This window comes from Ptychodera flava, chromosome 14 (assembly GCF_041260155.1).
Source record: "Ptychodera flava strain L36383 chromosome 14, AS_Pfla_20210202, whole genome shotgun sequence".
Classification (NCBI taxonomy): Eukaryota; Metazoa; Hemichordata; class Enteropneusta; family Ptychoderidae; genus Ptychodera; species Ptychodera flava.
In genome coordinates, this window is record NC_091941.1 from 4,254,698 (window position 1) to 4,265,495 (window position 10,798).

The 10,798-nt window shown below is 39.3% G+C and overlaps 1 protein-coding gene across 1 annotated transcript; it reads left to right on the forward strand.

Annotated features, from left to right (window-relative positions):
- Positions 1-2,279: 2,279 nt before the first annotated feature.
- Positions 2,280-9,443, forward strand: LOC139149001 (homeobox protein MSH-A-like). Its single transcript, XM_070720491.1, has 3 exons — positions 2,280-3,681; positions 5,784-5,953; positions 8,609-9,443. The coding sequence occupies exons 1-3, from the start codon at positions 3,117-3,119 to the stop codon at positions 8,789-8,791; spliced, it is 918 nt and encodes a 305-aa protein (XP_070576592.1). The 5' UTR covers positions 2,280-3,116; the 3' UTR covers positions 8,792-9,443.
- The last annotated feature ends 1,355 nt before the right edge of the window (positions 9,444-10,798 follow it).

Genomic DNA, 10,798 nt, shown 5'->3' on the forward strand with positions numbered 1-10,798 from the left:
CGGCAATCGGTTCCAGGGTGACGAGAAATCCTTCGAACAGCTTGGAAGCCAAACAAGTGAACAATATGATTAGCCATGTCACATCTCCGTTTATGGCAAATTTCCTGTATTAGTACAGAGAATGGACAAGGCAAAATGAAATGGATGCAGTTTGGGAATACAAGCGCAGATGGCGAGCAAGAGACAACGTATTGTTGGTTTCAATGAAATTGACTTCCAAGGAAATCAAGTCATGTCTCAGGTGGCGTAATCTAATCAGACTAAGGAGGCTTCGACTAAAACAATTATGTTTTCATATGTTTTCACTCCTTTTGGCCAAAAACAAAGCTATACAGGCGAGACACCAATTGGATTATTGCTCCCATCGCCTCTGGTTGCCATTGGCAACGAGAAAATCAAAATATTAAGGAATTGATAGAAATAATCACCTGGATGGTTCTGGCCCTATTCTTGGTTTCCATGGTGATACCTATTTCACGGTTGCTTGAGAAGCAAGCAATCGGCGAAATCATTCAAACGTAGCGAGCCATATGTTGCACGCCAAATGCTCATATTTACCAAACTGACTGCAAATCCCAACAAAACTATTATTATATTAGCCATCCTAATGCTTATGGCCACAATCCGATTGTATGTGGATCTTTGTTAAAGTGGCCGCTACAAATATATACAGGTTGCAATAAATATGTCAGATGACACGTGACTCATTAAATGGAAGTTAAATCAATCGTTTTCCCGAACAATATGTTTGAAGACGGTCAAGATCAATCTTTTACCCTGCTCGTTGTGCGTATGTTTACCGGAGTATCTACACAAATCGATAATCTATTTATCTACCCATCTATCCCATTCCTCCATCAATATAGTTTTAGTTTGATCTTGCCTCTGAAACCAAATTTTACGATTGAAATAGACAGTATCGTGAAAATCATAAAAAGAAGGAAAAGGGCAAAGTAAAGCAGCCGCTTCTCAGTGTAGCGTGTCACTCGAGTAATGAAATTCTACAGTAGCTATGGGTTTATGTTTGTGATAGAGATAAGGCCACAGAGAGACATAAACATAGAGTTCGAGAAAGGAACAACAAATCAGCAAACTTGCTTTTATTTGATTACTGCTGAACACGTGAATGCCAAAGTACGTCACATTACTGAATTTCAAGCAATAAGGCCGTTGGCTACGAATTCAAGTCTAACCTATAGCTGCTAAAAATAATCATATGTCTTGTTCGTTTTGTTGTTTTAATCTGAACGCCTCACTGGATAATAATCAATTAAATTACTCCAGTACCTCGTCAATGTACACAAAACGGTGATCATAGACGTTTTAAATATGTCCACTGAAACACAACTTTATGATATCCGACTAGCGTCCGTAATAATTTTCTTAACGCCAGGGATGCGTTCTGCAGTCAGCGGCAATATAAACTGTCCTTTCATCGGTTTATGAACACGACCTTAACAAAACAGTCGATCTTCCTCATGTTCGGTATTTATTTGCTCAATTTTCGCTCGTGTGCCTGATCAGTGATATGATTACCGAAGGAAATAGGGAGGTCAAAGGTTATACTGCAAAGACAATTGGAATCCTGTCTCTTCGTTTTCGGCTGATCACACTTTCACAGTTTCTTTTGTTTCAGTGTAAATGTTGTATGAATCCCTGGCGCCAGAACCGTTACCATATGCAAATTATCATTAGAGTGAGATAAATTAACTTCACTCTAAAGATTAAGAGCGATCAACTTCCAAGTTTCTTCAACATTTTTACTACAATTTGAACATGCCAACAACTGAATGCGTGCTTACGAGCCAGTGCATGTCACATGCTGAAATACCTGTTCTCTTCACTCCATATGTACTCTTAATTCTAATTTGCAGGCTGGTTGGTTTTTTTCTTTAATTTGCCAAAAGTACTTTTTGGCATTTAAATAACTAGGCGTTTGTTTAAAATTATCGCATCATAACGCGACTTTATTAAGACAAAAAATTACGATTGGAAAGGAGCTATATCTTCCGTGTTGCCTTCGGGAGAGAATCGTGGCTCTGTCGCTAAGAATTTCCTCGGAGTGTATCTCATCGTAACAAAGGTGGTGTTGTTGTTAAACAGTAACGGTTGTGGGTTTGTGGGCGTGATTGCTTATTCAACGAAATTCATTGCGGAGCCACCAATTGCAATGGCGCGAAGTCATTGAGATCCTCTACTCATCATATGTTAATATGTTAGGCGCTTTTCTCCAATCAATTCTGAACATCTTCACCAGCCTCGCCAAGCGTACTATTATCCTAATAGACAATACGTTTAGGGCCGGAATCAACTGTCTTGCTAACAGTGGTATTAGAAAACTGGCACTCAAAAAGTTTGCAACACAATTTGTTGTCTTTGGCCAACAGAGCGGAAGACTGTTATTTCCCCTATTCACGACTTAAACCTTGCCTTGACTGCGGTAGTGGGCACCCATTATACCCATTCATGTATAACCGTCCTTACTCATTGCTAGTAGTCAGCAAGACCAGTTGTCGCACTCTCACAAGCGCCAGTGCTCACTATCCGCTGGGGGTCTATATTAATCTCAAAACCGCTGGATATTAACGGGGGAGCTCACCGACCGTCTCTCATATCAACAAGAGTCGACCATCCGACACACCGCGGAAGGGACAGATGCAGACTGACTCGGAAGCTTAGCTCAAACCAACACATACTCCGCATCTCAGCCGGCAATAGGAGGGTCAGTTTCCACAGTGGTCTGTTGCTGACGCCACACGTCTCATCCTACCAGACCTTTCCTTGATTACTGTCGATTATCGGCTCGTTTGCGTATTCACAAGCAGTGTAGAGTTGGCGAGGTCGACCGGCACACTTTATAGGTGTACACACATGGACGAACACAGCAAGGAGCTGTTCAGAAGCCAAGTATACTTCACCTGAACTTTTTTTACCCCGTTCTTGTTTCCTCTTGCTTCTCCTGTAACACAACAAAAGGGTAGTTCTGTGCAAAATCGCGTCTGTCAGTGGTTGGCCTGAAGTCTCTGAAATCGATTTACCTATCCAAACAGCTCTACGGCTGCTACATAAATCACATCGAAGACCCGACATTTGGAGATATCACAGTCGTCGGCTACATGGCCTTTTTAAGCCCAGCCTTCTCAGGCGACCTGGCATATTTTGAGAGTCGCCACACCCGAGCTGCCTTCATTCCTTCGACTTTCTATTCCCCTCCGACTTTACCAACTTTTTACAACTCGAGCTTTACATCGAACTTTATCGATTTTGCCTCCTCCCTGCACGGACCGAGATATGCTGTGAGCAGTATGGAAAGAGATCAAACAAACCGCCACAAGCAGCAAAGCAATGCAAAAATCGCTGCATCCACTTCGACCAACACCACCAATAGTAGCAGTACCAGCGGCTCCGCCTGTTCCTCCTCGTCGTCGTCCGGTGCCGGATCAGCCTCGTCTCCGTCGACGCCGCAAAGTTGCAGCAAGAGTTTTTCGATAGATAGTATTCTAGGAAGGACTGACAGCAGAGACTCTGAAAAACACAGCAACTCGGAAACTACCCAAGAAATCGAGAAAGAGGACACTACTCAAACAAGCACCGGTCAGGAAGATAACACGGACACCAACGATCCTATGACTCGATTCTCCTGGTTACAGTGCACACGTTATAAGCCACCTCGATTACCAAGTAAGCACTGGTTTGTTTATTTTACAAGGTTTGTTCTTGAGAGAAAGTAAATCCCGAAGCAGCAATTCTCAACAATTTTTTGCTTCTCCTATACACAACATCAATCTAGTAGTTTCAGGCAGTTCTTAGAGATACGAATTTCTTTTTGTAAGGCATCAACGAAAACCCTACTGGTCGTGTTCTCAACATTGGTTGAGCATTGTATCGAGACGAGCTCCTGATCTCCATTGCCTTTCACCTCTTCCATGTATTTTGTGAAAGAAGGAAAGTTGATAAGTCAACTTAAAGTATCGTTTCGTGAGATTACAAAGCCTCCGAAATATCCTGCATTTATATCAACTGGTCTATACACAAGTAATTCGAAAAAAAAAGAAGCATCGGTCTCACGCTGTGATAGTTTTCGCTTAATTAATGAATTTATTGTCAACGAGACCGGTTCTAAATCGATAGGAAAACGGAGCCTAATTTAATTAAATTCAACCGGCATGAAACTTTTGTCTAGAAAAAAAATACGGCGCAATTTATTTTATCCACATCCACACCACGCGAAGTTTGCAATTGTTTTTTACGCAGTATCGAAGTTATCAACACATCGAACTACCGAATGTTCGAAAAATGCCTAGCTTGCGTCTCTTTACTCCCTGATATAGCGATAGATGTTTGTTAAGGAGAATATGTTGGACATGAAAGATTAATAACAAGTAAGCGATTCATCGGGACGGGAATAAATGAAGGCGAACTGATACTTAAGACATGTATGATGTTGTCATCAAGGTACAAATAGCTTCAGTTTATCACTTCGCGGCGAGTTTCAGAGTCTCCTTGAGCAACGTCAAAATGTAAAATGAAAAAAAAATCACACACCGCAAAAAAGTGTTTGGCATCAAAACGGACTCAAGTTACCTAAACTTCTGTCGTTATAGAGCCACAGTCGCTGTGAAACATGAATGTGATATCCTGTTTGATCATTATGGTATACCATCGTTGTCACAATAAATAATATGTTTATATTTTAAAAAGGGACTTCACAAGTCTATCAACTATACTCATAAACACACAATTGTTTGTTTTCTACCATGGAGATACTGACATGTTGGTTATGTGAATTCAAAACGATTTGAGTTCAATCGTGAGTTTTTTTATGAACAGCGTGACGTTTCTAACTATGAAAGCGCTTTTGCACTTTCGTACAAATATTTCAAAGTGAAATTTAACTTTTCTGATCTCAAATTTAGAGCTGTGTGGGGAACGTGACGGAGTTTTTGATGTTTTTGAAGTAGTGTTCACCGACCGCCTTGCCACGCCTTGCCCGGATTGCGTTTTCAAAGTTTTGGACCTGCTGTCTAAAAGTCACAATCGTCAGCGCCGTGGAAATGTTAAAATACGACGGCTACGTAATTGAACGTGGCGATACATCTACCATCACATACTTTTATTTTATGCATCGTCCGAATTCTCGAAGTTTCGTGAAAATGTAAATGCGAAGGTTGGAGGCCTTTGAAAGAGGTAAATTTTCCAACAACAACCGAAGGTCTACAACAATGTTACGCTGAAAATGTTTTCGTGAAAAAAAAACTTAAGAAAACGAAAATAGACAAAAGTAATTAACATTGTACGCGATGGAAGGTACAAAGCTTTCGGAGGTGTTATTCTACCACAGTACCGTGAAAAAGAGTTTGTAATATCAACGTAATGCTGCATAGATTTCACTGATTTCCGTTGTAACTTGAACACTGTTTCTATTTCCTCTTCATTCATAACAACTCGAATCAACACATGTTTTCAAGTGCATATTATACAGTTGCAAGAAAAAGACAAAATTATTCTTTCAAGGGAAAATAAACTATAACCTTAGAGACCTAGAGGCCAATTTCGACCCCTTTTAGTACAAAATCACCTCAATGATCACGACCATTGTGAATGCAGCGATGATAAAGTCTTGATTTCTGACACTGTTTATCTCACTGAATACGAACTCGAGTCGTTCTGCGATCCAATGGAAGTCGTTATTTCATGCCGTGAAATGCGTATCTTCAGAAATATAAATCATAAAATAGATTTGCCATCTTCACCGTTTAATGTTTTATTTTTAAACTCGACAGGAGTAAAAAAGAAGGATGGAACGAAGAAGCGCAAGCTGGGACGCAATCCTCGAGTGCCTTTCTCGGCAGCACAGGTCGCTATGCTTGAGCAGAAGTTCCGACGAACTCACTACCTTAGCAGCGTTGATGTCGCGGAACTCTCGGCCGCACTGAACCTCAGCGAAAATAGGGTGAGTTTTCAATCAAATCCTTTGCCATTTAATATAATCTGAAAGCTTCTTTTGTTGTTTTTATCTACTTCCATTTCTTCCGCGTAAGGTTTTTTCTCATCTGTTTTCGGTAGAGTTATACCGATTACGTTTTTGCCGTACTGGCATCATAATTTGATATCATGAGTGTACGTGGATCAAAGCTCTATGCACCACATTAAACTCACAAGTTCGACCTGGGAACTGAAAAAAAGGTCAAAAATTATTTATTTAGACAAGAAGTGCTCTTATTTTAAGATTAATGGACTTTTGAAACAGCAAATCAGATTGCCATAGCAAATAAAATACATCATATGAAATTCGCATAAGACCTACCTTTATGGTTGCAAAATACCTTACCCTACAGCCACAATTGAAACATTCATGGTGTATGTTCAGATTGGCAGAATGAAGAGGGTTTATTTGCCAGTCGGTGCACCGTCATTTTCCTTCGAACATATTCACAAAATTTAAAACGCCAAATGGCTATATCCTAAATAGACGCAGTAACAGGAATTTATGATCAACCTGTCACAAAATCCGGACACCACAACAGACATTTTAAGGAAACAGCTTCAGTTAAACGTTCCAAGAAAGTCAAAAGGAATGCGGGGCATGACAGTTGCATATTGCATTTATCTACGGTACTATATTAGCGATTTGTGGAGCCATCAGGTTTGAAACAGGAGATATTAATACCAGAATGACAAAAATAATGCATATTTAGAAATCGATTTGCCATTGTGCAGGCTGGTACACGGCTCAACCTCGCACAGTTTGGCGAGATGCTCAGCGAGGGGCCCACCTGTTGTAGACAACCGCCGCGCTGTCTGGCACGTGCTTTAATGGACAGGGGTATTCGCCGTAAAATGGAAAACTCTATTTAAATCACAAGATATGAAATAAAATAAATTTCTAAAAGGGAAAATATATTGAAAAAAAACAACGAAATTAAAGCTCACGAAATTGGTAGCATGAAAACTAAGTCGTGGATTTTGTTGACATGTATACGCATATCAACCTCCACTTCATCTACTACACCTATACATACACACACGTGCATATATATATATATATATATATATATATATATATATATATATATATATATATATATATATAATCTGATATACTTTTTAAAGAAACTAGACACATCTAAGGCATTCTATACTTGCTATGAACTGTAGCTCAATACCTAATATCTTCGTATGATAGAACATTCGAATATGGTTGCTGACAAAGATAGAATAACACGAAAAATGAAATATACAAGCTGTAATAGATGACTATTTGTTACCAAAAACGGCCATGTTTTACTTTTAAAATGAGGAAAAAGAATTCTTCCTGAATTAACAGAGCAAATGACAGTGTTCTAGCCCATGGTGTTTCAAAACTCTGACACTTTTATCTTCATTTGTCCACCCAGTAAAACAAATTACACTTACTTATGTAACGTTCCTATGGATTCATATCTGTTATAATACATCCTCATCATAGATGGTCGGCGTGTACTTACCACATGACCGCAAATTAAATTCTCTTTCTAGCTAGTTTCGAGTGTTTACTAGACTAGCAAGTAATTGATTATTACTTGGACTGATCCGAACGGCGTTCTCTCGTTTTGAAACACGTGAGGGGGTTTTATTGTGTGTACCGCTTGGTGTGTTCGCAATCCAACAAAATGAACTAGGCGTACACTATTTTACTCAGTAAATTTCATACGCTCCTCTGCTAACCTGCAGTCCACAGGAGCTCGCTGTTCATCTCAATGATCAAGATTTCTTTCCACAGAAAAAAAGATCGGCGCATATTTCATCTGATAATGTTACCTGTACTATATCTTATTAATAAGATAACTAAACATATAAAAAACGTATAAAAACGTGCAAATAAGTTGCCCAAGTAATATATATGAGTACAAAATACGTACAAACAAGCTGCCAAAAACAAAATTAGTTTGACTGACGATCAAGCATTTCCTCTCTCTCTCTCTCTCTCTCTCTCTCTCTCTCTCTCTCTCTCTCTCTCTCTCTCTCTCTCTCTCTCTCTCTCTCTCTCTCTCTCTCTCTCTCTCTCTTGTCTTGATGGTGCGACAGGTGTCATTGTCTTTGTTCGAATAACTTAATCCTATACGGGTTCTTTAAGCTCAGAGGAACATAGAACATACATGAAGCGTCGCAAACAGTTAATCTTAACAGAATTCATCTTATTATCGTGGATTCGCTTTCTAAAAATAAAGGCATTCACCATGCCAAGTTCCCAGCCATTACATTTTGTTTTTATGTATCAATTTTTCTTGGGGTGTTTGACTCTTATCTTTCTACAAATATATCCAGAAGAAGTCATTCAATTTTCTGTTCAACATTCGTGTACTATGAAATACATTTGACAGTTGAACATTCCCGTTTCAAGTTACTTTGGACAACAGATGTTCACCTTAATCTTCACATTCTCGATAGATAGAACACAACCAGCCCCTTTATGATGGATTATTATGATGCATTGACGGTATTTGAATTCTGTATAAGAAGTTGATCTTATTATAACCCCATTAAATACGTACTTAGTTCATATAGGCAGACTATGTATTCTTTAATTGTAATGTAATTCCTGTCTGTTTTTATTCTTTTTCCCCAGGTGAAGATTTGGTTTCAAAATCGCCGGGCCCGAGAACGCCGTGATAGAGAAAACATGGAAAAATCGGGAGTCCGTGGAATGGCGTGGACGGGACAAAGCACGAGTGGGAACCCGGCCGCGCAGTTTTCCCAGGCCGTGCAGGAAGGGACGTCCGCGTTCACGCCTGTCTCATACGGTTACTGAGACCAGAAAGCTGGGCACTACTGCCCTGGACAAGAGCACATAGAGACATGGGGCAAGTCAGCAAAGCCTTATATGCCCGATATTGATTAAGTAATGTTATTCGTGAACTGCATACCCCAAACTAGCATGGTGTACATCTGGCCGCCACTCAAACTAAGGCAAAGCATTGTGTAGTTACCTTTTAACGATGGACCCTCCATTTAGATATTAACCTACACTTATACGTTTCAAACCCTCTGCTTGCGGCGATATAGGCTGAATTCGTACTCCTTTCTTTTGTTTGGTCGGCATTTGCCTTATTTTCCCAGCTGGAATTTCAACGAAAACAAATAGCTAAGCCGGCTTTAATTTTTGAGTTGCTGACATCACAGCAACGTTGTTGTGTACAAGTGATGAGTGGAAATTGACGGTACATTGTATATTGCGTTTATATTATTTCTACGTATTAATTATATATTGATTGGCGTGATTTTTATCAAATTTCTCATTTTAATCTTTATCTTGAGAAAAGATTCACGACTGTCAGTGACAGCTCCCCGTGACTATAGTGAACGTAAACATTTGTCTGCTATCGACAATCTGGTCGGTTGCTTTATTAATAGTCAATCAGGTTTTTTAATGTCTGAATAAATAAACTCTATCGAATCGTAAAGTCGGTGTTTCTCGTTCTAAAATTATTTCACGTCACTTACCTTGTATACCTGTTGCATAAGTTTATGCTTTAACAATTTGCATGATCGCCACGCTCGTTTTTATCACGGTTACTCTGTAGAGTAACCGTGTTTTTATGGAGTGTGTATGTCGCCATGTCTTCGTTAACAGGGATGACCTACCTTGTATTTAGAATAACTTACTTTATTATCTATCTGCGTGATATCGAAGATGATATCTGACATTTCGGTGTCGCAAGACACCGATGATACCGGTCTCGTGTTTCTGTGCATAATGTCTGAATGCTCGCCATTGTTTCGTCAATCCACTGACATTATGAAATACCGCCCGGAGACTAAAAATCTTCTTTTCTCATCTTTAAGCCGATTTTAAAACCTTTGTTCATAATGTTGGGCTGCTAATACATTTCAACGAGGAACACATGGAGAGTCAGGTGAGAGTTGCTATAACATGATAAGGAAATCTTCATCGTTTGTATCGTCATGATATCGACTTATCTTAAAGTACAACTTCCAAATCAAAATTATAATTAATCGCAGGATTTGTTGTAACAGTTCACTGACAAGCGCTCCTAGTAATGGATTTGGCGAAAACAACACGTGCTATCTGTTACAATACAAACTCGACTCTGGCTACTTTGGTCAATTCAACGTGTTTGTCACCGACAACATAACGCTGCAAAGTAGAATTGATGGTGGGTTTTTTCCTCGAGACCTAATACCTGGTTTGAATGAACCAAAATATATAATTTTGTGGGTGGAAAAACGTTGTATTAAGAAAGCAGCTGATAGAAGTCACGTATAGAATGAAAATGACGAAAATGTTAAATCGTGTACGCTTTTTCACTATGAATTCGATACAAAGTCACACGAGTATGCTAGCAGCGAAGACATTATGTAGAGTGTTAGTCTTCATCGGGCACGGTTTAGCTAAATTAAAACAAATTTACTCGACATGGAAAACTGTCCAACATCAAACCGGTATCGCCAGATCAATCACAAATTGAAGTAATAGTTAATTTAAGTTTGCCGGTTTGCGGGTCTGAGCAAAGAATCGGAAAAAAATTGTTATATTGCACAGATTGTACCAATATCTCTGTACAAAAGAAGAGAAATGGGACGAGTGGCTTCTTTCAAAGAAGCTTAGAAAAATCAATGCACAAAAGGTACGCCAATCGCTTTTCCTTTTCACTCTTTTAATTTTCCAAGCTCTCATATGACTCATAAATATCTCATTTAACAGATTAAAGCTCATCGACAGAATGGCAGGTCTTTTTGCCCTTTAATTTCAGTTTTCCCAACTGTTTGACTTCGCGGTGTAGAAAAGACTGGATTG

Excerpts from the sequence above, each read along its gene's own strand:
- LOC139149001 (XM_070720491.1), top strand. The coding sequence starts at position 3,117 with ATGGCCTTTTTAAGCCCAGCCTTCTCAGGCGACCTGGCATATTTTGAG. Across the intron at positions 3,682-5,783 it reads TAAGCCACCTCGATTACCAA|GAGTAAAAAAGAAGGATGGA; the intron begins GTAAGCACTGGT and ends TAAACTCGACAG. Across the intron at positions 5,954-8,608 it reads TGAACCTCAGCGAAAATAGG|GTGAAGATTTGGTTTCAAAA; the intron begins GTGAGTTTTCAA and ends CTTTTTCCCCAG.